Raw genomic sequence first — 21154 nt, 5'->3', positions numbered from 1 at the left:
TTTTTCTTTAACTCGGGATAACTCGTGGGTGGACTCGCACCGTGGGACAGGGCTATAAGTCTGAGGTAAGCGTGCCGTCTAATGTGGCCGTCGGTCTTCAACAACACTATTGCATGGTGGGCAGTTAGAGTTGGGGGTGAATCCAGGAGTGTTTCTCAGATCTATCCATCTCCGGCGTCCACCAGATATATCTGATCGCTGTCTGCATTGTCCGGAGGAGACGCGTCATCTGGAGGCTGCACAGTTTCCTCTGCCAGGAGCTGGCTGCTGTTCCCAATGGCACCATACGATGGATGCTTCTGTGGATCCAGGAGGTCCTCCGGCTTGGATAACCGCAGGAAGCTCGGGATGAAGATCTGTGATGGGATGGAAGGTGGATGGGAAGGCTCAAAGATCAGAAGGTCAGTCACTACTAAAAGTACATGGTGCCATTCTCCATCTGAATGGTGGTCACGTTTAGTGCAGCCAGTCTTGTCCTTAACCATGAATTAGAGTCATAGAGTGATACAGTGTGGAAACAGGCATTCAGCCCAGTCGCCCACACCACCCAACTACACTAGTCCCACGTGCCCGCGTTTGGTCCATATCCCTCCAAACCTGTCCTATCTATGTACCTGTCAAACTGCTTCTTAAACTTTTCTATCGTCCCAGCCTCAACTACCTCTTCCGGCAGCTTGTTCCATACACCCACCACCCTTTGTGTGAAAAAGTTACCCCTCAGATTCCTATTAAATCTTTTCCCCTTCACCTTGAACCTATGTCCTCTGGTCCTCGATTCACCTACTCTGGGCAAGAGACTCTGTGCATCTACCCGATCTATTCCCCTCATGCTCCATCCCAACCTGCTTGCCTTTGGCTTGTATCCCTCTAAACATGTTCCATCCATAGAAAATAGGTGCAGGAGTAGGCCATTCGGCCCTTCGAGCCTGCACCGCCATTCAATATGATCATGGCTGATCATCCAACTCAGTATCCTGTACCTGCCTTCTCTCCAAACCCCCTGATCCCTTTAGCCACAAGGACCACATCTAACTCCCTCTTAAATATAGCCAATGAACTGGCCTCAACTACCTTCTGTGGCAGAGAATTCCACAGATTCACCACTCTCTTGTGTGAAAAATGTTTTCCTCATCTCGGTCCTAAAAGATTTCCCCCTTATCCTTAAACTGTGACCCCTTGTTCTGGACTTCCCCAACATCGGGAACAATCTTCCTGCATCTAGCCTGTCCAACCCCTTAAGAATTTTGTAAGTTTCTATAAGATCCCCCCTCAATCTTCTAAATTCTAGCGAGTACAAGCCGAGTCTATCCAGTCTTTCTTCATATGAAAGTCCTGCCATCCCATTGTACCTGTCAAAATATTTCTTAAACATTGCGATACTACCTGCCTCAACTAACTCGTCCGGCAGCTCGTTCTACATACTTACCACCCTTTGTGTAAAAAAAAAAGTTGCCCCTCGGGTTCCTATTAAATCTTTCCAACCTCACCTTAAACCTATGTCCTCTCGAATCCCCTACTCTGGGTAAAAGACTCTCTGCATTAACCCTATCTATTCCACTCATGATCTTATACACTTCACATGAATTCACAGGCAGCTTTGCCCATGAAGAACGCAGGGAAGTTTCATCCCCCTTCTGAACCTCGGGAGATCAGCGAGACCCTTGATATTTCTGATTTCCCTCCTGTGCTTCCCTCTGCGACATTCTCAGCTTCCAACTATTCCCACCCCGGTCATTCCTTCTTCTCCCCGTTCGAAGCTTGAAAGCGCGCACCACCAGACTCAGGAACAGCTTCTTCCCCTCTGTTATCAGGCTTCTGAACGGCCCTTCCATAAGCTAGGGTACTGTCTGATTCACCTCTACCCCAATGCGGACATTGGACTTTGTCTGTGGAACTGGTGCGCTACAATGCTGAGAACTATATTCTGCACTCTGTATCTTCCCCTTTGCTCTACCTTGACTGTGACTTGATTCTATTTATGTATAGTATTACCTGACTGTTTGAATAATAGCATGCAAAATAAACTTTGCACTGCACCGTGCTATACTTGGCAATAATAAAGCCCTCTCCGCTGCACCCCTTCCTGATCAAACAAGTTAAAGGGCGGCACAATGGTGCAGCGGGTAGAGCCGCTGCCTCACAGCTCCAGAGAGCCGGTTTCCATCCTGACCCCGGGTGCTGTTTGTGTGGAGTTTGCACTGCTTCCCTGTGACTGCGTAAGTTTCCTCCATGTGCTCTGGTTTCTGAAGGCATGTTGGTTTGTGGGTTAATTGGCCTCTGTAAATTGTGTCCCTGGTGTGGAGGGGAAAGTGGGAGAACATAGAAGTCGTGTGATCGGCTTTTTCCACGTTTTTGGGAATGCCAGAGGTAGAAGTATATAACATTATGAGGGGCATTGATAGGGTAGGCCTTATCCCCCGGATGGGAATATCAAGTGCTAGAGGTCATAGGTTTAAGGTTAGAGGGGCAAAGTTGAAAGGAGATGTGCAGGGCAAGTTTTCTTTTGCACGGAGGCCGGGGTAGTGGTGGGAATAGTGGTGTTTAAGAGGCTTTAGAGTAGGCACATGGATTGATAGATTCTTGATTAGTACGGGGTCATGTGGAGGAGGCAGGAGGATGCGGTTGCGAGGGAGGGATAGATCAGCCATGATTGAATGGTGGAGTAGACTTGATGGGCCGAACGGCCTAATTCTACTCCCATTCCTAATGACGTGATCTTATGACACATGGAGATGGAGGGATATGGATTATGCACAGCTAGCAGTGAGTCGGCCTTGGCGTCATGTTTGGGCACGGACATTGTGGGCCGAAGGGCCTGCTCCTATCCTGAGCCGTCGTGTGTTTTGTGTGTCCACCGGGTCACTGGGTAATCTCGGGCACGTTACTTACTCTCGATTGCCACGCCTGTGATGTTTGTTCCGTTTCCGTCGACTGTGGGAGCAGTTTTAGTACCTGGCGGAGGAAAAGGGCAGACGCTGATCACCAGCCGCCAATCCTGACTCTCCCTCCCACCGTTCCCACCTCCCAGCACCCTTCCCCCCCCCCCCACCCCCCCACCCCGGCCCATGTCAATAGAGCAACTTGCTAGCAGCAGTATCACAGGCACCTGGACCCAGGCTATAACACACACACAAAATGTCGGAGTAACTCAGCGGGACAGGCAGCATCTCTGGGGAGAAGGAATGAATGGGTGACGTTTCGGGTCGAGACCCTTCTTCAGAGACGCACACGGACGCATGCGTTCCACACAAAAGTGGGCGGCAAAAAAAACCAAGACGTTTGGGGCAAAAACATAATTAGAAAAGAAAAACAGCAAGTCCACATTGGTACAACAGTTGGGTGAAAATAAAACCATTGTGCAAACTACCAAGACAGCAGTGCAAAGCACAATCAGTAAACAAGACCACGTTGGAGCAAGAGGTGGTCCATAGTGTTCTGTTGCCGAGGAATGATTAGGGGTGTAGAAACAAGGAACTGCAGATGCCAGTTAGTACACAAAAGGAGAGAAAGTGCTGGAGTAACTCAGCAGGTCAGGCAGCATCTCTGGAGACCGTGATATTTGGGATCGAGATCCTTCTGAAGAACGTCACCCATCCATGTTCTCCAGTGATGCAGCCTGACCTGCTGAGTTACTCCAGCACCTTGTGTCCTGTTAGAATGAGGCTTGTACAGGTGGGTTGAAGAAGCTGATGGTTGTGGGGAAGAGGCCGTTCCTGATCCTGGTGGGTGTGCGACTTCCGGCTTCTGTACTTCCTGCCCGACGGTGGCCATGAGAAGAGGGGACGCCTCAAATGGTGGGGATCCTTGGTGATAGATGCCTGATGATAGAGTCTGGGGTAGAGGCCAAACAGAGAGCCAAGGTGGGCGATGAGAAGCACTGTGCCCGCCACCGAGAGTCTGTGGACCTTTGCAAACCGCTGATGGACAACCGGCCAACGCTCTCTGCCAGGGCAAGAGGCCAGAGATTGTCCGGTCCTGCATCCACACCTAACGGGTCAGATCCAGGTCTTTGTCCCCGCCACACCTCACCCCCTCGCCCCGGGGTGACCACAGTGCCCGTCCCCCCCACACCTCACCCCCCACACTCTCTCCTCCTGCCACCCCACGCCAGAGGCCGATGGCTTACCTTGTCGATGGTGAAGTATTTGTCCTCAGCGCATCCCAAAATGCTGCAGATGACTATGGTGAGGAGCACCACCACGAAGGTGAAGATGGAGGTCGGAGCCGTCAAACCTACAGTGGGCAGGAGAGAGACAGAGAGAGACAGAGAGAGAGAGAGACAGAGAGAGACAGAGACAGAGAGAGAGAGAGAGACAGAGAGAGAGACACAGAGAGAGAGGGGGATATGAAAGAAAGCGAGAGAGTGAAGAGAGGAAAAAAAAAAGTGGTGAGGGGGTGGAGGTGTGGGGGTGGGGATGGAGGGGTGGGGGTGGGGATGCAGGGGTGGGGGTGGAGGGGTAGGGGTGGGGGTTGAGGGGTGTAGTGCTGGGGGTGGTGGGGTGGGGGTGAAGGGGGAGGGGTGGAGGGTGGGGGTGAAGTGGTGGGGGTGGAGTGGTGGGGGTGGAGTGCCGTGAGCCGGGCAGGGGTGGGGGTGGAGGGGGAGGGGTGGGGGTGGAGGGGTGGAGGGGGAGGGGTGGAGGGGGAGGGGGAGGGGTGGGGTGGGGGCCGGGAGCCGGGCAGGGGTGGACTCACCTCCTCGGATGACGGAGAAGAAGAGCAGCCAGAGGAGACAGATGATGGGGGCGGTGGCTGCCTGCTTCACTGCGGCTGTGTGTAGTCTCTGGCTCAGCTGTGTGGGCAGGTAGGCATAGTAGAGGTTGTACCTGTCCACCATGTGTCTCAGCAACAAGTACATCAGACCTGGGGGCAGGCACAGGACAATATAGCGTGGAGGAGGAGTACTGAGCACACGGGAGGGGAGGAGCGGAGACCAGGGGAGTGGGAGTGAGGAGCGGAGACCAGGGGAAGTGGGGAGGGTAGATCTGCTCCACCTAATACTAACACACATATGTTATACACCTCCTGGATCCATAATCCAGTCCGGGTCTTACCTTGCAGCCACCATTGTGACTAACGTTTGTAGCCACTAGTCGTTAATCGGGATGTTGTCACGGTGGTGACTACATGTAGTGCAACTTTACTATACGCTAATAAACTTGTTGGACCTTTACTTGGTGTGCTCTGTATTAGCTCTACAGAGGGGCAGTGGGGATTGGAGGTGGAGCCAGCGGATTTGTGGGGGGGGGGGGGGGGGGGGGGGGGGGGAGACTGCAGATCAGCAGTGGCACTCAGAACCAAAGATTATAGAGGAGCAATAAGATCTTTGCTCAGAACTGATTCCGAAGGGCACCCGTTCCCACCACACCCAGGTTAGGTCTTAGAGAGACACACACACTCACACACGCACACACACGCTCACGCACACACCCGCTCCTTGACACACACACGCACAAACTTGCTCCTAAACACACTCACACACACCTGCTCCTAGACGCATACCGAGCTAACCTGAAGAGAGGCATCAGAGAGGCCAAATCAGACTACAGGAGGAAGATAGAGGACCACCTGGACAGCAACAACAGCAGGCAGGTGTGGCAGGGGATCCAGTACCTCACCAACTACAAGACCAACCTTGGAGCTGCTGAAGGTGACGCCTCGTTGGCAGAGGAGCTGAACCTCTTCTTTGCTCGCTTTGAAGTGGAGCCACCCGAGACAGCCACATCACACCACATGGTCCACAGCAGCCTAACCCTCAAGATAGAGGAGCATGAGGTGAGGCGCACGCTGCGGGCCATCAATCCAAGGAAGGCTACTGGACCCGACGGCGTCTCTGGACGCGTGCTGAAGGACTGCGCTGACCAGCTGGCTGGAGTCTGTACGAGGATTTTCAACCAGTCTCTGGCCCAGTCCACTGTTCCACCCTGTCTGAAGTCCGCAACCATAGTCCCCTTGCCCAAAAACCCCACATTTCCAGCCTCAACGACTACCGGCCAGTCGCACTCACACCAGTGGTGATGAAGTGTTTTGAAAAACTGGTCCGGGGTCACATCACATCACTCCTGCCCCGAAGCTTTGACCCCCACCAGTTTGCGTACAGAGCGAATAGATCTACAGAGGACGCTGTAGCCACAGCTCTCCATGCTGCACTGTCCCATCTGGAGCAGCGGGGGAGCTACGTGCGGATGCTCTTTGTGGACTACAGCTCTGCCTTTAATACCATCCTTCCCCACAAACTGGTGGACAAACTGGGGGACTTGGGACTTCCACACTCCACCTGCATGTGGATAAATAGCTTCCTGTCGGGTCGCAGCCAGAGAGTCAGAGTGGGCCATCACACATCCACGGCCCTCAGCCTCAGTACCGGCTCTCCACAGGGCTGCGTGCTGAGCCCCCTGCTCTACACCATCTACACACATGACTGCATCCCCGCCCACCACAGAAACACCATTGTCAAATTTGCGGATGACACTACGGTGGTGGGACTCATCTCCGGGGGGGACGAGTACGCCTACCGGGATGAGGTGGAGCAGCTGACAGTGTGGTGTGGAGAAAATAACCTGCTCCTTAACACCTTAAAGACCAAGGAGATAATAATAGACTTCAGGAAGAATAAAACGGACATGGTACCATTAATTATCAGAGGGGACTGTGTGGAGAGGGTGGCGGATTTCCGCTTCCTGGGAATCCATATTGAGGAGGACCTGACGTGGAGCGTGAACACCTCTGCGCTGCTGAAAAAGGTCCAGCAGAGACTGCACTTCCTGAGGGTGCTCAGGAAGAATAACATCACTCAGAGACTGCTGCTGTCCTTTTATCGGTGCTCCATTGAGAGCCTCCTAACATACTGTGTATGCGTATGGTACACCAGCTGCACAGCGGCTCAGAGGAAAGCGCTCCAGAGGGCCATTGACAACGCCCAGAGGATTGTCGGATGCCCTCTCCTTACCTTGGAGGACTTACACAGTTCCCGCTGCATCAAAAAATCCCAGAGTATTATAAAGGACATTTCCCACCCCGGACACTCCCTGTTTGAACTGTTACCGTCAGGCAGACGGTACAGATCTACAAGGACAAGGACAAACAGACTTAAAAACAGTTTTTACCCCACTGCTATAAAGGCACTAAATGTAGCCGCCAAGGAACGCAGGGGCGATACATACATACATGAAATCGACAGAAGGATGTAGGGCTGGGTGTTTATGCGTGCTATTTTTATGATATTTATTTTAGTTGTTTATCTTTTTAAATATTTTAGTTTGTATGTATCGTTAGCTTTTAGAAATGTTTGAATGGTGCACTGACTGGCTGACATTTTACAATTTCGTTGTACATGGTTCATGTTACAATGACAATAAAGAAACTATTCTATTCTATATTCTATTCTATTCTATACACGCACACACACATCCGCTCCTAGACACACATGCACACACCCGCTCCTGCACACGCGCGCACACATGCTCTTAGACACACATGCACACACTTAGACTCACGTGCACACACTCACTGTTACACACATGCACACACATGATCTTAGACACACGCTCTTAGACACACACGCACACACACTCTTAGACTCATGTGCACACACTTGTTGGACACACATGCACACTCGCTGTTGGACACGCACAAACACACATGCTCTTGGTCACGCACCTCATGCACGCGTGCATGCAAGCACACTGGTTTAGGTTTATTAATGCCACATGTACTGAGAAACTGTGAAAAATAGGCAAGGAAATGATCCGAAACATCTTCTGCCCATGTCTTCCAGAGATGCTGCCTGACCTGCCGTTCCTCCTACACTGTCTTTTTACAGTGAAAAGCTTTATTCTATATGCTATCCAATCAGATCAGATAATACTGTACGTAAATGCAATCAGGTCAAACTCAAGTACAAAGGGGAAGATACAGAGTGCAGAATATAGTTCTCAGCATTGTAGCGCACCAGTTCCACAGACAAAGCCCAATGTCCGCAATGGGGTAGAGGTGAATCGGACAGTACCCTAGCTTATGGAAGGGCCGTTCAGAAGCCTGATAACAGAGGGGAAGAAGCTGTTCCTGAGTCGGGTGGTGCGCACTTTCAAGCTTCTGTACCTTCTGCCGGACGGGAGATGATTTAGGTTTATGTTTATTGTTGGCGCGTGTGCCTAGAGACAGTGAGAAGCATGCAAGTGTGTGTGTGTGTGTGTGTGTGTGTGTGTGGGGACTTACCAAAAGGAACAATGATGGGGCAGGTGATGCTGTAAGCTGTCACCACTGTGAAGATGCACAGTAACCACGCATAGTTCAGTCCAAACTCAAACGGATATGCCTCGCGCTGCAAGAAGAGGCAACCTCATTAGCAACGGAAGACCAGAAGATATCATATAACCATATAACCATATAACAATTACAGCACGGAAACAGGCCATCTCGACCCTTCTAGTCCGTGCCGAACACGTATTCTCCCCTAGTCCCATATACCTGCGCTCAGACCATAACCCTCCATTCTTTTCCCGTCCATATAACTATCCAATTTATTTTTAAATGATAAAAACGAACCTGCCTCCACCACCTTCCCTGGAAGCTCATTCCACACAGCCACCACTCTCTGAGTAAAGAAGTTCCCCCTCATGTTACCCCTAAACTTCTGTCCCTTAATTCTCAAGTCATGTTCCCTTGTTTGAATCTTCCCTACTCTCAGTGGGAAAAGCTTATCCACGTCAACTCTGTCTATCCCTCTCATCATTTTAAAGACCTCTATCAAGTCCCCCCTTAACCTTCTGCGCTCCAAAGAATAAAGCCCTAACTTGTTCAACTTTTCTCTGCAACTTAGTTGCTGAAACCCAGGCAACATTCTAGTAAATCTCCTCTGTACTCTCTCTATTTTGTTGACATCCTTCCTATAATTAGGCGACCAAAATTGTACACCATACTCCAGAATTGGCCTCACCAATGCCTTGTACAATTTTAACATTACATCCCAACTTCTATACACAATATCGTTTAGTTTTCAGACACGAGGTACAGTGAAAAGCTTTTGTTGTGTGCTAGCCAGTCAGCAGAAAGACGCATACATAAATACCAACAGTGTATAGATATATGATATGGGAATAATGTTTAGTACAAGGTAAAGCCAGCAAAGTCCGATCAAGGATAGTCTGAGGGTTTCCAATGAGGGAGATAGTAGTTTTTTTCATTTTGGAGAGACAGCATGGATACAACAGGCCCTTCGGCCCACCGGGTCCGCTCTGACCAGCGATCCACACACACTAACATCCACTAGGGACAATCTTTACATTTACCAAGCCAATTAACCTACAAACCTGTACGTCTTTGGAGTGTGGGAGGAAACCGAAGATCTCGGAGAAAACACACGCAGGTCACGGGGAGAACGTGCAAACTCCGAACAGACAGCTCCCGTGGTCGGGATCGAACCCGGGTCTCCGGCACTGTATTCACTGTAAGGCAGCAACTCTACCGCTGAGCCACCGTGACCGCCCTAGTTCAGGACTGCTCTCTTTTATTCTAGACGCCCCCAAGACTGGAAACCACAGGCAGTGTAAAACTAAAATATGACGGGTTAGGCTTTGGTTTCTTTGTTAATTGTCATGAGCTACAGTGAAAATCTTTGTTTTAGAGTGGTACAGAAACAGACCCCTCAGCCCAACGTGTGGGAACAGGACCAAGATGCCCCATCTACACTAGTCCTACATGCCCACGTTTGCCCCCATATCCCTCTAAACCTATCCTATCCATGTACCTGCCCAAGTGTCTTTTAATTGTTGCTAGAGTACCTGCCTTGAGCAGCTCAAAATTGGTTGGAAGGAACTGCAGATGCTGCCTTATACCAAAGATAGACACAAAATTGTGGAGTAACTCAGTGGGTTAGGCAGCATCTCTGGAGCAAAGGAATAGGTGGCATTTTGGGTTAAAACCTGAAAGATATTTCTACCGCTATGCATCGTTTTAACATTATCACATTGCATCTTTTAATTTTTATATAGTTTACTTTTAGAGATACTGGCCCTTCAGCCCACCAGGTCATAAGTGATAGGAGCAGAATTAGGCCATTCAGCCCATCAAGTCTACTCCGCCATTCAATCATGGCTGATCTATCTCTCCCTCCTAACCCCATTCTCCTGCCTTCGCCCCATAACCTGACACCCTCCCTCCCTCCTCTCCACGTCGCCCATCGATCACCTGTTCACTAGTTCTGTGTTATCCCACATTCTCATCCGCTCCCTACACACTAGGGGACAATTTACAGAAGCCAATTAACCTACAAACCCGCACGTGTTTGGGATGTGGGAGGAAACCAGAGCACCCGGAGGAAACCCACGCGGTCACTGGGGGAAGGTACAAACTCCACACACACACAGACAGCACCCGAGGTCAGGGTCGAACCTGGGTCTCTGGCGCTGTGAGGCAGCGGCTCTACCTGTGTCACCTGGCTTTTGGGACACCCAATGTGACAAAATGGCTGCCGCCCATCCCTTGACCTCAAACCCTCGGCGGGGAGTTGTTGGGAGCGGCCTAGGGCGGGGCGGAGAGGGAGAGAGGGAGAAACAGACAGCCCGCAGCGGGGTATAGTGGGCCAGAGCAGAGGGGGGGGGGGGGGGGGGGAGAGAGGGGTGAACGAGGGGGAGGGCTGTGGAGAGGGATGAGAGGGGGGGGGGGGGGTGGAGGGGAAGGGGGTAACATAGAAACATAGAAATTAGGTGCAGGAGTAGGCCATTCGGCCCTTCGAGCCTGCACCGCCATTCAATATGATCATGGTTGATCATCCAACTCAGTATCCCGTACCTGCCTTCTCTCCATACCCTCTGATCCCCTTAGCCACAAGGGCCACATCTAACTCCCTCTTAAATATAGCCAATGAACTGGCCTCGACTACCCTCTGTGGCAAGGAGTTCCAGAGATTCACCACTCTCTGTGTGAAAAAAGTTCTTCTCATCTCGGTTTTAAAGGATTTACCCCTTATCCTTAAGCTGTGACCCCTTGTCCTGGACTTCCCCAACATCGGGAGCAATCTTCCTGCATCTAGCCTGTCCAACCCCTTAAGAATTTTGTAAGTTTCTATAAGATCCCCTCTCAATCTCCTAAATTCTAGAGAGTATAAACCAAGTCTATCCAGTCTTTCTTCATAAGACAGTCCTGACATCCCAGGAATCAGTCTGGTGAACCTTCTCTGCACTCCCTCTATGGCAATAATGTCCTTCCTCAGATTTGGAGACCAAAACTGTACGCAATACTCCAGGTGTGGTCTCACCAAGACCCTGTACAACTGCAGTAGAACCTCCCTGCTCCTATACTCAAATCCTTTTGCTATGAAAGCTAACATACCATTCGCTTTCTTCACTGCCTGCTTCACCTGCATGCCCACTTTCAATGACTGGTGTACCATGACACCCAGGTCTCGCTGCATCTCCCCTTTTCCTAGTCGGCCACCATTTAGATAATAGTCTGCTTTCCTGTTTTTGCCACCAAAATGGATAACCTCACATTTATCCACATTATACTGCATCTGCCAAACATTTGCCCACTCACCCAGCCTATCCAAGTCACCTTGCAGTCTCCTAGCATCCTCCTCACAGCTAACACTGCCCCCCAGCTTAGTGTCATCTGCAAACTTGGAGATATTGCCTTCCATTCCCTCATCCAGATCATTAATATATATTGTAAATAGCTGGGGTCCCAGCACTGAGCCTTGCGGTACCCCACTAGTCACTGCCTGCCATTGTGAAAAGGACCCGTTTATTCCTACTCTTTGCTTCCTGTTTGCCAGCCAGTTCTCTATCCACATCAATACTGAACCCCCAATGCCGTGTGCTTTAAGTTTGTATACTAATCTCTTATGTGGGACCTTGTCGAAAGCCTTCTGGAAGTCCAGATACACCACATCCACTGGTTCTCCCTTATCCACGCTACTAGTTACATCCTCGAAAAATTCTATAAGATTCGTCAGACATGATTTACCTTTTGTAAATCCATGCTGACTTTGTCCAATAATTTCACCACTTTCCAAATGTGCTGCTATCCCATCTTTAATAACTGACTCTAGCAGTTTCCCCACTACCGATGTTAGACTAACTGGTCTGTAATTCCCCGCTTTCTCTCTCCCTCCCTTCTTAAAAAGTGGGGTTACGTTTGCTACCCGCCAATCCTCAGGAACTACTCCAGAATCTAAAGAGTTTTGAAAGATTATTACTAATGCATCCACTATTTCTGGAGCTACTTCCTTAAGTACTCTGGGATGCAGCCTATCTGGCCCTGGGGATTTATCGGCCTTTAATCCATTCAATGTACCCAACACCACTTCCAGGCTAACCTGGATTTCACTCAATTCCTCCAACTCCTTTGACCCGCGGTCCCCTGCTATTTCCGGCAGATTATTTATGTCTTCCTTAGTGAAGACGGAACCAAAGTAGTTATTCAATTGGTCCGCCATATCCTTGTTCCCCATGATCAACTCACCTGTTTCTGACTGCAAGGGACCTACATTTGTTTTAACTAATCTCTTTCTTTTCACATATCTATAAAAACATTTGCAGTCAGTTTTTATGTTCCCTGCCAGTTTTCTTTCATAATCTATTTTTCCTTTCCTAATTAAGCCCTTTGTCCTCCTCTGCTGGTCTCTGAATTTCTCCCAGTCCTCCGGTATGCTGCTTTTTCTGGCTAATTTGTACGCATCATCCTTCGCTTTGATACTATCCCTGATTTCCCTTGTTATCCACGGATGCACTACCTTCCCTGATTTATTCTTTTGCCAAACTGGGATGAACAATTTTTGTAGTTCATCCATGCAGTCTTTAAATATCTTCCATTGCATATCCACCGTCAACCCTTTTAGAATTAATTGCCAGTCAATCTTGGCCAATTCACATCTCATACCCTCAAAGTTACCTTTCTTTAAGTTCAGAACCATTGTTCCTGAATTAACAATGTCACTCTCCATCCTAATGAAGAACTCAACCATATTATGGTCACTCTTGCCCAAGGGGGCACGTACAACAAGACTGCTAACTAACCCTTCCTCATTACTCAATACCCAGTCTAAAATAGCCTGCTCTCTCGTTGGTTCCTCTACATGTTGATTTAGATAACTATCCCGCATACATTCCAAGAAATCCTCTTCCTCAGCACCCCTGCCAATTTGATTCACCCAATCTATATGTAGATTGAAGTCACCCATTATAACGGTTTTGCCTTTGTCGCACGCATTTCTAATTTCCTGTTTGATACCATCTCCAACTTCACTACTACTGTTAGGTGGCCTGTACACAACACCCACCAGCGTTTTCTGCCCCTTAGTGTTTCGCAGCTCTACCCATACCGATTCCACATCCTCCAAACTAATGTCCTTCCTTTCCATTGCGTTAATCTCCTCTCTAATCAGCAACGCTACCCCACCTCCTTTTCCTTTCTCTCTATCCCTCCTGAATATTGAATATCCCTGGATGTTCAGCTCCCAGCCTTGGTCACCCTGGAGCCATGTCTCCGTGATCCCAACTATATCATAGTCATTAATAGCTATCTGCACATTCAACTCATCCACCTTATTACGAATGCTCCTTGCATTGAGACACAAAGCCTTCAGGCTTGTTTTTACAACACTCTTACCCCTTATACAATTATGTTGAAAAGTGGCCCTTTCTGATTTTTGCCCTGGTTTTGTCTGCCTGCCACTTTTACTTTTCACCTTGCTACCTATTGCTTCTACCCTCATTTTACACCCCTCTGTCTCTACGCTCACACATTTAAGAAACCCTTTCCCTTTAACTCCATCCTCCACTATCCCATTCGACACCCCACCCCCCGTATTCAGTTTAAAACCACCCGTGTAGCAGTGGCAAACCTGCCTGCCAGAATGCTGGTCCCCCACCTGTTAAGATGCAATCCGTCCCTTTTGTACAGTTCCCCCTTACCCCAAAACAGATCCCAGTGATCTAAGAATCTAAATCCCTGCCCCGTGCACCAGTTCCTCAGCCACACGTTCAGATCCCGTATCTCCCTGTTCCTGCTCTCGCCAGCACGAGGAACTGGAAGCAAACCGGAGATAACAACCCTGGAGGTCCTGCTTTTCAGCATTTTTCCGAGCTCTCTAAAGTCACGCTGCAGAATATTCATCCCCTTCTTTCCGACATCGTTTGTGCCGACATGCACTACCACTTCCGGATGTTCACCTTCGCCCTTGAGGATTTTCTGCACTCTGTCCGTGACATCCTGGATCCTGGCACCAGGAAGGCAGCACACCATCCTCGCATCCCGTCTGTTGCCGCAGAAACCCCTGTCCGTACCTCTCACAATGGAGTCTCCCACTACAATGGCGTTGCCTGCCTTAGGCCTTTTTGGTTTTGGCTCAACAGCCCTATTCGCATCACAAGCCAGTCCGTCGCCCAGTGTAAACACCTCTTCTGTCCCGACAGCTTCTAAGTGGGTGAACCTGTTCACAAGAGGTACAACACCCAGGGGACGTTGGCATTCCATGCTTCCCTCCCGTTCTCACTGTCTCCCACCTTCTCTCTTCCAGTACCTTAGGTGTAACAATCGTACTGTAGGACTTGTCGAGGAACGACTCCGTTTCTCGGACGAACCGGAGGTCATCCACTTGCTTCTCCAGTTCCCCAACACGGCCCTTCAGGAGCTCTACCTGGATGCACTTCTCGCATTTGTAGCAGCTAGAGGCACTAGCGGTGTCCTTGACCTCCCACATACTGCAAGCATCGCACTGAATCAGCTTGCCTGACATCTCCTTCTTTCGTCTCCTCTCCGAAGACTCTCGAGCCAAAGACTCACACTTTTCTCACAGGGCACTCTCGAGCCAAAGACTCACACTTTTCTCACAGGGCACTTCCCTCACTCACTGCCGCTCGCTAAGAGCCGTCTTGCTTAAATTGACTGATAAATTGCCTGATTTACCAATTTACAAACCAAATTCCTCAGTTTTCAACTGTTTTCCCAGCACTGACTCACTTCTCTCCTCCCACTTGGGCTAGAGCCAATCAGTCGTATCTCTTGCTAAACTCCTGCTGCTGTTGCTCCCAAATCTACAGCAGTTCTGAGTCAAGTCTGCCTGTCCTTGGCCTTTACTTTAACTGTTTTCACTTCTCTCCTCCCACTTGGGCTAGAGCCAATCAGTCGTATCTCTTGCTTACCTCCTGCTGCTGTTGCTCCCAAGTCTACAGCAGTTCTGAGTAGAGGGACAAACGGACGGCCCGCTGTGGGGTACAGTGGGCCAGAGCGGGGAGGCACCCACCTGCTTGACAAGGTTCCTCTCGGCCGCAGACCTGGCCACCAGCATCCTGAAGGTGTAGAGGAGGAGACTGGGCAGACGCAGCAGAGCCATGGCGTTCCCGATGAAGGCAGCAGCAATTACATAGTTGACAAAGAAGGCGCCCTGGTCCGGGAGGAACACGCACCTGGGGACGAGGGAGCGTTGGGATCAAATCCCTGCACTCACTCCACCCTCTTTGTGGGGAGCGAGAGTCTTCAGACTTTACATTAGACTTTAGAGATAAGTGCTGAAACAGGCCCTTCGGCCCACCTACACACACTGGGGACAATTTACCATTTTTACTAAAGCCAAACCTGCATATCTTTGTAGTGTGGGAGGAAACCCAAGCAGCACTCACTGGGAGAACGTTCAAACACCGTACAGACAGCACCCGTCTGTGTGGAGTTTGCATGTTCTCTCTCAGACCGTGTGGGTTTTTCTCCGGGTGCTCCGGTTTCTTTCCGTTCAGCAACGAGCACTATTCTACACACTAGGGACAATTTACAATCTTTACCTAAGCCAACTTAGCCCGCAAACCTGTCCAACTTTGGAATCTGAGGAAAGACATTGTTGCCATAGAGGGAGTACAGAGAAGGTTCACCAGACTGATTCCTGGGATGTCAGGACTTTCATATGAAGAAAGACTGGATAGACTCGGCTTGTACTCGATAGAATTTAGAAGATTGAGGGGGGATCTTATAGAAACTTACAAAATTCTTAAGGGGTTGGACAGGCTAGATGCAGGAAGATTGTTCCCGATGTTGGGGAAGTCCAGAACAAGGGGTCACAGTTTAAGGATAAGGGGGAAATCTTTTAGGACCGAGATGAGGAAAACATTTTTCACACAGAGAGTGGTGAATCTCTGGAATTCTCTGCCACAGAAGGTAGTTGAGGCCAGTTCATTGGCTATATTTAAGAGGGAGTTAGATGTGGCCCTTGTGGCTAAAGGGATCAGGGGGTATGGAGAGAAGGCAGGTACAGGATACTGAGTTGGATGATCAGCCATGATCATATTGAATGGCGGTGCAGGCTCGAAGGGCCGAATGGCCTACTCCTGCACCTATTTTCTATGTTTCTATCCTCCCACACTCCAAAGATACGCAGTTTTGGAGGTTAATTGGCTTGGGTAAATTGTCCCCCGTGTGTAGGATGCAAAGGTACATAGATCCAGTGTACTGGGGTGATCGCTGGCCGGCATGGACTCGGTGGGCCGAAGGGCCTGTTTCCTCACTGTATCTCTAAACTAAACTATTCCCCTCAAAGGCCACATCGCTCGTTTAAAACACATTTGCAGCATGAGGTGGTAAATAAAACATACAAAAAGCCGGGGCTGATTATTAATTGGGTATAAGTTTCATCAGCCACCCACACCACCCTGGTCACGCTCTCATTTCATTCCTGCCATCAGAAGCCTTTTACCCGGGATAGGGGAGTGCAGAACCAGAGGTCATGTTTAAGGAGTGGTGGGTGTATGGAACAAGCTGATAGAGGAGGTAGTTGAGGCAGGGACTATAACAACATTTAAAAGACACTTGGACAGGGACATGGATAGGAAGGGTTTGGAGGGATATAGGTCAAACACGGCCAAATTGAACTAACGTAGGTCTAGGGCGATTATAGTCACGTGTACCTAGGTGCAGGGGAAAACTTTGTGCTGCAAGTTATCTAAACAGAGCAGATAATACTATGCATAAATAGTCAAACTCAAGTACAACAGGTAGAGCAAAGGGGAAGATACAGAGTGTAGAATATACTTCTCAGCATTGTAGCGCACCAGTTCCACAGACAAAGTCCAATGTCCACAATGGGGTAGAGGTGAATCGGACAGTACCCTAGCTTATGGAAGAACCGTTCAGAAGCCTGACAACAGAGGGAAAGAAGCTGTTCCTGAGTCTTAGATGGGACATCTTGGTGGGCGTAGACAAGTTGGGCCGCAGGACCTGTTTCCAAGCTCTGTGACGTGCATGTTCCTCAATAAGTTACTCACTCGAATCTGATCTTGCCTTTGTCCAGAAATTTCTTGTCAAACAGCCAACGGAAGAAGACGTCCAGACTGCAATAAGTGGAGAGAGCAATGTGGTTATGTCCTGGCATGGTACTTGATAGAAACATTGAGATGATCGACTGAGGAGTCAGAGTGAAAGATCGTAATAGGAGCAGAATTAGGCCATTCGGCCCAGTGAGTCTATTCCGCTCAACTATTTTTCCCTCTCAACCCCATTCTCATCAATACAGTTGAGTTTATTGCCACGTGTACTGAGGTACAGTGAAAATCTTTTGTTGCGTGCTAACCAGTCAGCGGAAAGACATTACATGATTACAATCGAACCATTCACAGTGTATAGATACATGATAAGGGAATAACGTTCAGAGCAAGGTAAAGCCAGCAAAGTCCGATCAAGGATAGCCCGAGGGTCACCAATGAGGTAGATAGTAGTTCAGCACTGCTCTCTGGTTGTGGTAGGATGATTCATGGCCAATTAACCTACAAATCTGCACATCTTTGAAATATGGGAGGAAACAGGTTAGAACCTACAAACTCTGCACCTGTAGTCAGGTGGAGGTGGAGGTGGAGGTGGAGGTGGAGGTGGAGGCAGATATAACAGTGGGATTTAAGAGGGTTTTAGATGGGTATGCAAGGAATGGAGGACTATGGATCACATTCAAGCTGATCAGATTTGGTTTTGGCATCATGTCTGATACAGACATTGTGGGCCAAAGGACATTCTTGTGCTGTCCTGTCCCTATATCTTGTAGAACTGATGATTAATTTATGTTTTATGTGTTGTCTGTGTCCGTGTGCCTGTGTTGCTAACACTGCAAGATTTTCATTGTACCCATACCTTACTGTACTTGTGCATATGGCAGTAAACTCGAACAGACCAGGTTTAGGTGTTCAAGAAGGAACTGCAGATGCTGGAAGATCGAAGGTACACAAAATTGCTGGAGAAACTCAGCGGGTGCAGCAGCATCTGTGGAGCGAAGGAAATAGGCGACGTTTCGGGCCGAAACCCTTCTTCAGACTGATGGGGGGTGGGGGGGGAGAAGGAAGGAAAAAGGGAGGAGGAGGAGGAGCCAGAGGGTGGGGGGATGGGAGGAGACAGCTCGAGGGTTAAGGAAGGGGAGGAGACAGCAAGGGCTAGCAAAACTGGGAGAATTCAATGTTTATGCCATACGGACGCAAGGTCCCCAGACGGAATATGAGGTGCTGTTCCTCCAATTTCCGGTGTTGCTCACTCTGGCAATGGAGGAGACCCAGGACAGAGAAGTCGGATTGGGAATGGGAGGGGGAGTTGAAGTGCTGAGCCACCGGGAGTTCAGGTAGGTTATTGCGGACCGAGCGGAGGTGTTCGGCGAAACGATCGCCCAACCTCCGCTTAGTCTCCCCGATGTAAATCAGCTAGCATCTAGAGCAGCGGATGCAGTAGATGAGGTTGGAGGAGATACAGGTGAACCTTTGTCGCACCTGGAACGACTGCTTGGGTCCTTGACTGGAGTCGAGGGGGGAGGTGAAGGGACAGGTGTTGCATTTCTTGCGGTTGCAACGGAAAGTGCCCGGGGAGGGGGTGGTACGGGAGGGAAGGGAAGAATTGACGAGGGAGTTGCGGAGGGAGCGGTCTTTGCGGAAGGCAGACATGGGGGGAGATGGGAAGATGTGGCGAGTGGTGGGGTCACGTTGGAGGTGGCGGAAATGGCGGAGGATTATGTGTTGTATTTGCCGGCTGGTGGGGTGAAAGGTGAGGACTAGGGGACTCTGCCCTTGTTGCGAGTGCGGGGATGGGGAGAGAGAGCAGTGTTGCGGGGTATGGACGAGACCCTGGTGCGAGCCTCATCTATGGTGGCGGAGGGGAATCCCCGTTCCCTGAAGAACGAGGACATTTCCGATGCCCTGGTATGGAATGTCTCATCCTGGGAACAGAAGCGGCGTAGGCGGAGGAATTGGGAGTAGGGGATGGAGTCTTTACAGGGAGCAGGGTTTAGGTGATGGTTTTAAAGTCTGAAGAAGGATCAGATTCCTTGCTACAAATGTAGTCAGCTGGGACCTCTCCTCGTAGGACGGTGCCTGGATGATCGCTGGCGCAGGTTAGATGGGTTAGTGTTGCGGGGGTCGTTTTTAGCGGTGGCTGTTGATGGAGCTCGTACCTGGTGAGGCCCAGCGAAGGCAGGATCAGGACCATAATGGTGAGGAAGGTGTAGACTTTATGCATCATGATGCGGTTCTCAGCTGACCTGCGCAGGGCCAGGAATTAAAGAGGTCAAAAGTCAGACAGCAAGCCAACAGCAACACAAAGCACAGACACAGGCCCTTCGGCCCACCGAGTCCTCGCCGGCCAGCGACCTTCCTCCCCCCCCCCGTACATTAACACTATCCCACACACACTGGGGACAATGTTTACATTTATACCAAGCCAATTAACTTACAAGCCTGTAGGTCTTTGGTGTGTTGGGGGAAACAGAGAACCGAAAACCGCGGTCACGGGGAGAACGTGCAAACTCCGTACAGACAGCAAACACCGTACAGACAGCACCCGTAGTCGGGATCGAACCTGGGTCTCCGGCGCTGTAAGCGCCTGTAAGGCAGCGACTCTACCGCTGCGCCACCGTGCCGCCATTAAACCAGTCCCGTTTGCCAAATCCGTGAAGAGAAACTTTGATCATCCCATCCCTGACCAGAGGTCGACCTGAACACACGGACAGACCATCAGTGGGAGATGCTGGAGACTGCAACATGGGAGGTTGGGGAGCATCTCTGGAGAATATGGGGAGGTGATGTATCGGTTCGGGACCCTTCTACAGAGAGCCGGGCGGTGGGAGCCCCCCAGGCGGGAGAAGGGGCCAAGGCGGACAGCAAGGAGATGTAGGGAGCAGTAGAGCATCCCTTGTAGCCAGGGACTGGAGGACAAGGAGCTCCACCACGCCACCTAGGGGGAGGAGCGGGTCTGCTGTCAGCGACCGAAGGACTGGTGACGGGATCTAGGGAGTGGGCAGGGCCGACGATGTCCTGGTTGGGTTGCTCCTAGGCCCGGCCAAGCTGGCCATCCGCGAGTCACGGTGCCAGAGGGCTTTGCCCGAGGCAGATGCTTTCCCCTTTACCGGAGTTGTATAGTGGTTGTTAGTATATTTGTAACATAGAAACATAGAAATTAGGTGCAGGAGTAGGCCATTCGGCCCTTCGAGCCTGCACCGCCATTCAATATGATCATGGCTGATCATCCAACTCAGTATCCTGTACCTGCCTTCTCTCCATATCCTCTAATCCCCTTAGCCACAAGGGCCACATCTAACTCCCTCTTAAATATAGCCAATGAACTGGCCTCAACTACCCTCTGTGGCAGAGAGTTCCAGAGATTCACCACTCTCTGTGTGAGAAAAGTTCTTCTCATCTCGGTTTTAAAGGATTTCCCCCTTATCCTTAAGCTGTGACCCCTTGTCCTGGACTTCCCCAACATCGGGAGCAATCTTCCTGCATCTAGCCTGTCCAACCCCTAAAGAATTTTGTAAGTTTCTATAAGATCCCCTCTCAATCTCCTAAATTCTAGAGAGTATAAACCAAGTCTATCCAGTCTTTCTTCATAAGACAGTCCTGACATCCCAGGAATCAGTCTGGTGAACCTTCTCTGCACTCCCTCTATGGCAATAATGTCCTTCCTCAGATTTGGAGACCAAAACTGTACGCAATACTCCAGGTGTGGTCTCACCAAGACCCTGTACAACTGCAGTAGAACCTCCCTGCTCCTATACTCAAATCCTTTTGCTATGAAAGCTAACATACCATTCGCTTTCTTCACTGCCTGCTGCACCTGCATGCCCACTTTCAATGACTGGTGTACCATGACACCCAGGTCTCGCTGCATCTCCCCTTTTCCTAGTCGGCCACCATTCAGATAATAGTCT

General features: G+C 50.0%; 1 protein-coding gene across 4 annotated transcripts in view; it reads right to left on the bottom strand.

The window, feature by feature from the left end:
* Positions 1-59: 59 nt before the first annotated feature.
* Positions 60-21154, bottom strand: part of LOC116973008 (CSC1-like protein 2) — a 72656-nt gene continuing 51561 nt past the window's right edge. For all 4 annotated transcript variants that reach the window (XM_033020636.1, XM_033020637.1, XM_033020638.1 and 1 more), the window contains 8 exons: positions 19403-19489; positions 17247-17312; positions 15242-15404; positions 8215-8320; positions 4693-4860; positions 4127-4233; positions 2890-2952; positions 60-356 (listed from right to left, as the gene is read on the bottom strand). In XM_033020636.1, coding sequence (XP_032876527.1) covers positions 162-356; positions 2890-2952; positions 4127-4233; positions 4693-4860; positions 8215-8320; positions 15242-15404; positions 17247-17312; positions 19403-19489 — 955 coding nt within the window. In that variant the 3' untranslated portion in view covers positions 60-161. The remainder of the gene's footprint in view (positions 357-2889; positions 2953-4126; positions 4234-4692; positions 4861-8214; positions 8321-15241; positions 15405-17246; positions 17313-19402; positions 19490-21154) is intronic.

The sequence above is a fragment of the Amblyraja radiata genome, chromosome 5 (assembly GCF_010909765.2).
Source record: "Amblyraja radiata isolate CabotCenter1 chromosome 5, sAmbRad1.1.pri, whole genome shotgun sequence".
In the NCBI taxonomy this organism is placed as follows: domain Eukaryota; kingdom Metazoa; phylum Chordata; class Chondrichthyes; order Rajiformes; family Rajidae; genus Amblyraja; species Amblyraja radiata.
The sequence above is the reverse complement of the archived record's forward strand: the minus strand, read 5'-3'. Positions and strand labels throughout refer to the sequence as shown.